The sequence below is a fragment of the Oryza brachyantha genome, chromosome 1, assembly GCF_000231095.2.
Source record: "Oryza brachyantha chromosome 1, ObraRS2, whole genome shotgun sequence".
NCBI classification, from domain to species: domain Eukaryota; kingdom Viridiplantae; phylum Streptophyta; class Magnoliopsida; order Poales; family Poaceae; genus Oryza; species Oryza brachyantha.
The window spans coordinates 27,177,325-27,180,522 of record NC_023163.2 but is presented as its reverse complement, the minus strand read 5'-3'; the positions used below and the strand labels follow the sequence as shown (position 1 = coordinate 27,180,522).

Below are 3,198 nucleotides of genomic sequence, written 5' to 3'. Positions count from 1 at the left end.
CCTCCCCACTCAGAACCACATAAAAGAATAAAGTTGTTCCCTAACATAAAGGTTATATGAACTAGTCTATTTTGTGGGAAAAACCAACACATACATACTAGAATTTTGCAGGAATTTTTCTCAACAAAAGCAAGCTTAGCTAAGCAGAACTCAGATGAGTGATTTGTGGGAGTAGTTGGGGGTCTGCAAGCCCTGTTCCGGCCCATCCCCTGTTTCGCCGGTCCAGGTCGGCGCCATCGCCCAAAGTGGCCCACCACTCGCTCAGCAGGTGGGCCCACAGAGGCCACCCCAACTAGACCCCGAATAAATCGCATCCTCTCTCCCACGCCGCCAACGCATCCCACCAGCAACCGTTTCCCACCAAAAAACTCGATTCTCTCGAGTCCGATCGAGTCCACCGCTCCGGCCGTGTCCATGGCCGCCTCCTCCTCCACCGCCACAGCGTCATCCATGTCCGGATCCAACGGAGGAGGAGGAGGGAGCGTGTTCCCTGGCCCTCCTCCGCCGACGCCGTCGAACCACCACGCGCTCCCGTCCTCGTCCGGCGCCGCTGGTGGTGGTGGTGGGGGCACGGACGCCGCGCTCTCGACGATCCTCCACCGCCTGTTCATGTCCTCTCCGGCCCCGATCCTCCGCTCCCCGATGTCCTCTCGCTCCAGGGCCCCGCCGTCGCTGCCGCCTCTCGTTTCGCTCGAGCCCACCGACGGCCCACGCCCGCTTCTCGACGCCGGCGACGTGGGGTACTTCCACCTCGAGGGACACGGCGTCCCCTCCCAGCTTCCGTCCTCCGCGCTCGCCGAGCTCTCCCTCGTCGACGCCGACGCGCCCGCACGCCGCGTGTCTAACCTCCTCACGCTCGGTTTCTCGGAGGAGGAGCTGCAGGAAGCGGGCGGCGGCGCCGAGGAACCCTCCCTGGTGTTCGACGTCGATGACGAGGGGGAGATGGACGCGCTCCCAGCCGCGGCGGAGTACGCGCGGCGGATGCGAGACGTGGGAATGAAGGTGGTGGCGCTCATGTTCGGGTGCCCCGAAGTGGGCTTCGGGAAGGAGCCGTTCGCCGAAGGGAGGAGGAAGGCGAGGTGCTTGATGTGGGTCTCCAAGGTCGCCGCTGGCGAGGCGGCGCCTCCGGCCGCCGGGAAGGCGAAGGCGTACCCGTACGTCGTGGGGCTCCACTGCCAGTGGGAAGCATCCGGGCAGGAGACGGCGCCGGCGAGCTGGGTGATGAACGACCGCGGCGAGTGGACGGCCGTAGGCGCGCGCGACGGCGCTCTCCTAGTCACCATCGGCGACATTGCTCAGGTACTTGCGTGCAAATATCTCATTTTGACTCAAAACGAAGGGGCATTAATTTTTGCAGGGACAATACGTCAATGATTCACATGTAGACACTCCTATTATTCGTTCATTTTGTAATTTCCAAAAGAAAAAAAAAACAGAGAGAGCAAAGGGCTTTACAAGTTTTACAATTGCAACTTTGCTAATCGAAAATTTTTAAAATAAAAAATCTGCTGATTATTGCTGAGTGGTAAAGTCTAAGTTTCTAAGAGCCATCGACATGTAAAAAAGCATCCATTTTTATTTAGCAAAGGCATCAAATTCTAAAGTAGGCCGTGTGTCACCACTCAAATTGGACCCAATTTAGGCCCCATGTCTGCATCAGCTGGTGCATCACTGCCTCACAGCTCGGTTTGGAATCCACCAAAAGACCTAAAAAGAGTCAAAGATCTCGGCTTTTGAAGAGGAACCACAAAGTAGACCATTGCTACTTGCTGCCATCTCATCTCTGTTGCTCCCTTTACTACTCTTTGAGCTGCAGCAAAGCAGCGGTAACACTTTCTTAACTTGCCTCTTTTTTTTACGCGTGCTAGGTGTGGAGCAATGGAAAGCTGAAGAAAGTGAGAGGGATGGCTCGCCCCGTTTCTTCTCCACCCGGAGCAGGGCACGGCGCAGAGGTTGACCGCTTGTCAGTCACCGTGCTGATCACTCTCCCATTGGACAGTGTCATCTCGCCATTGGTCCCGGTCATCGATGCCGCCAGAGAAGAGGGTCGCGACGACGAGGAAGATGGAGCCGGCGACGACGAGGATGGGTGGAGGTTTCACTCGTTTTTACTCGAGGACCTTGCGTGGAGGATCTATCACGAGCGGCTTCAGTTCAAGGACCCGCTGGTCCGGTACCGGATATAAGATTTATCCATGGCCGTTGGCTTAATTTGTTACATAGCTTTTGTTTGTTTGGTGTGTGGATTGGGTTTGTGATGCTACTATTGGAGTGGTTTGAGCAAGAAAGAATCGTATCTCTTGTGAAGAATACACGAACTGAGCCGGAAAACAGCTCGTTTCGTGATGCTGCTGGACTAATGATCCTCGTAGATTCTCGCCCTGTGCTATTATACATCACTGAAACAAAACTAAACTGAAGTATTGATCAAACCGATGGAGAGTTCAACTGCAAGGGAACGTTCATTTTGTGATTCAGGCTGCAGATTCTCGTGAAATCCTACGTTCCACCCAAAACATAGCTAAGTTAGTATACAGGACTATGTAAAAACGCCGAATCACCATCTCAATACATAGTTAAGACCCGGTTTTATACGCAGAAATTCTACCAAATATCAAATAGATCGGTTGTGATTCAATCACTTTCGGCTGGAAATCAAAGAAGTTTCTCATACTAAATTCTACCAAATATCAAATAGATCGGTTGTGATTCAATCACTTTCGGCTGGAAATCAAAGAAGTTTCTCATACTTTCCTCCACTTAGTTTTATGAGTTTTACTCCCATCCCCCCTCTGTACCTCACGGTACCAGATCGTTTCTGATCGTTGGATCTAACAGTATACATCTTACTTAGCTAGATCTAATGGTGAGAAACAATTTGGTACCTCGAGGTATAAAAGGAAGGATAGGAATAAAACTCTAGTTTTATACCGGTGTATATTATAATGAACCCAAATGCAGAGCTAGCAACACGGTCAATTCAGAAGATTAGTAGTGTTTCTCGGTGATCAACCCATTTTCAGGCATTAACAACGATTTGTAGTAGAGGTGGCACCGGTTGGAGCTTGGGCGACCGCCCAACCTGCCTATGAGCTGAATCCACCGATCAACGGTCTTATAAGCATGAAAATGTATTGCATGGGCCTATGGAGTAGGAGGTGGGCTCATGAAGTTTTTTTCACTAACGGCTTGTTTTAC

The 3,198-nt window shown here is 52.0% G+C and overlaps 1 protein-coding gene across 1 annotated transcript; it reads left to right on the top strand.

Annotated features, from left to right (window-relative positions):
- The first annotated feature begins 334 nt into the window (after positions 1-334).
- Positions 335-2,368, top strand: LOC102716547. The gene is made up of 2 exons (XM_006644886.3): positions 335-1,299; positions 1,869-2,368. Exons 1-2 carry the CDS (start codon positions 415-417, stop codon positions 2,184-2,186), a joined length of 1,203 nt encoding a protein of 400 aa, XP_006644949.2. The 5' UTR covers positions 335-414; the 3' UTR covers positions 2,187-2,368.
- The last annotated feature ends 830 nt before the right edge of the window (positions 2,369-3,198 follow it).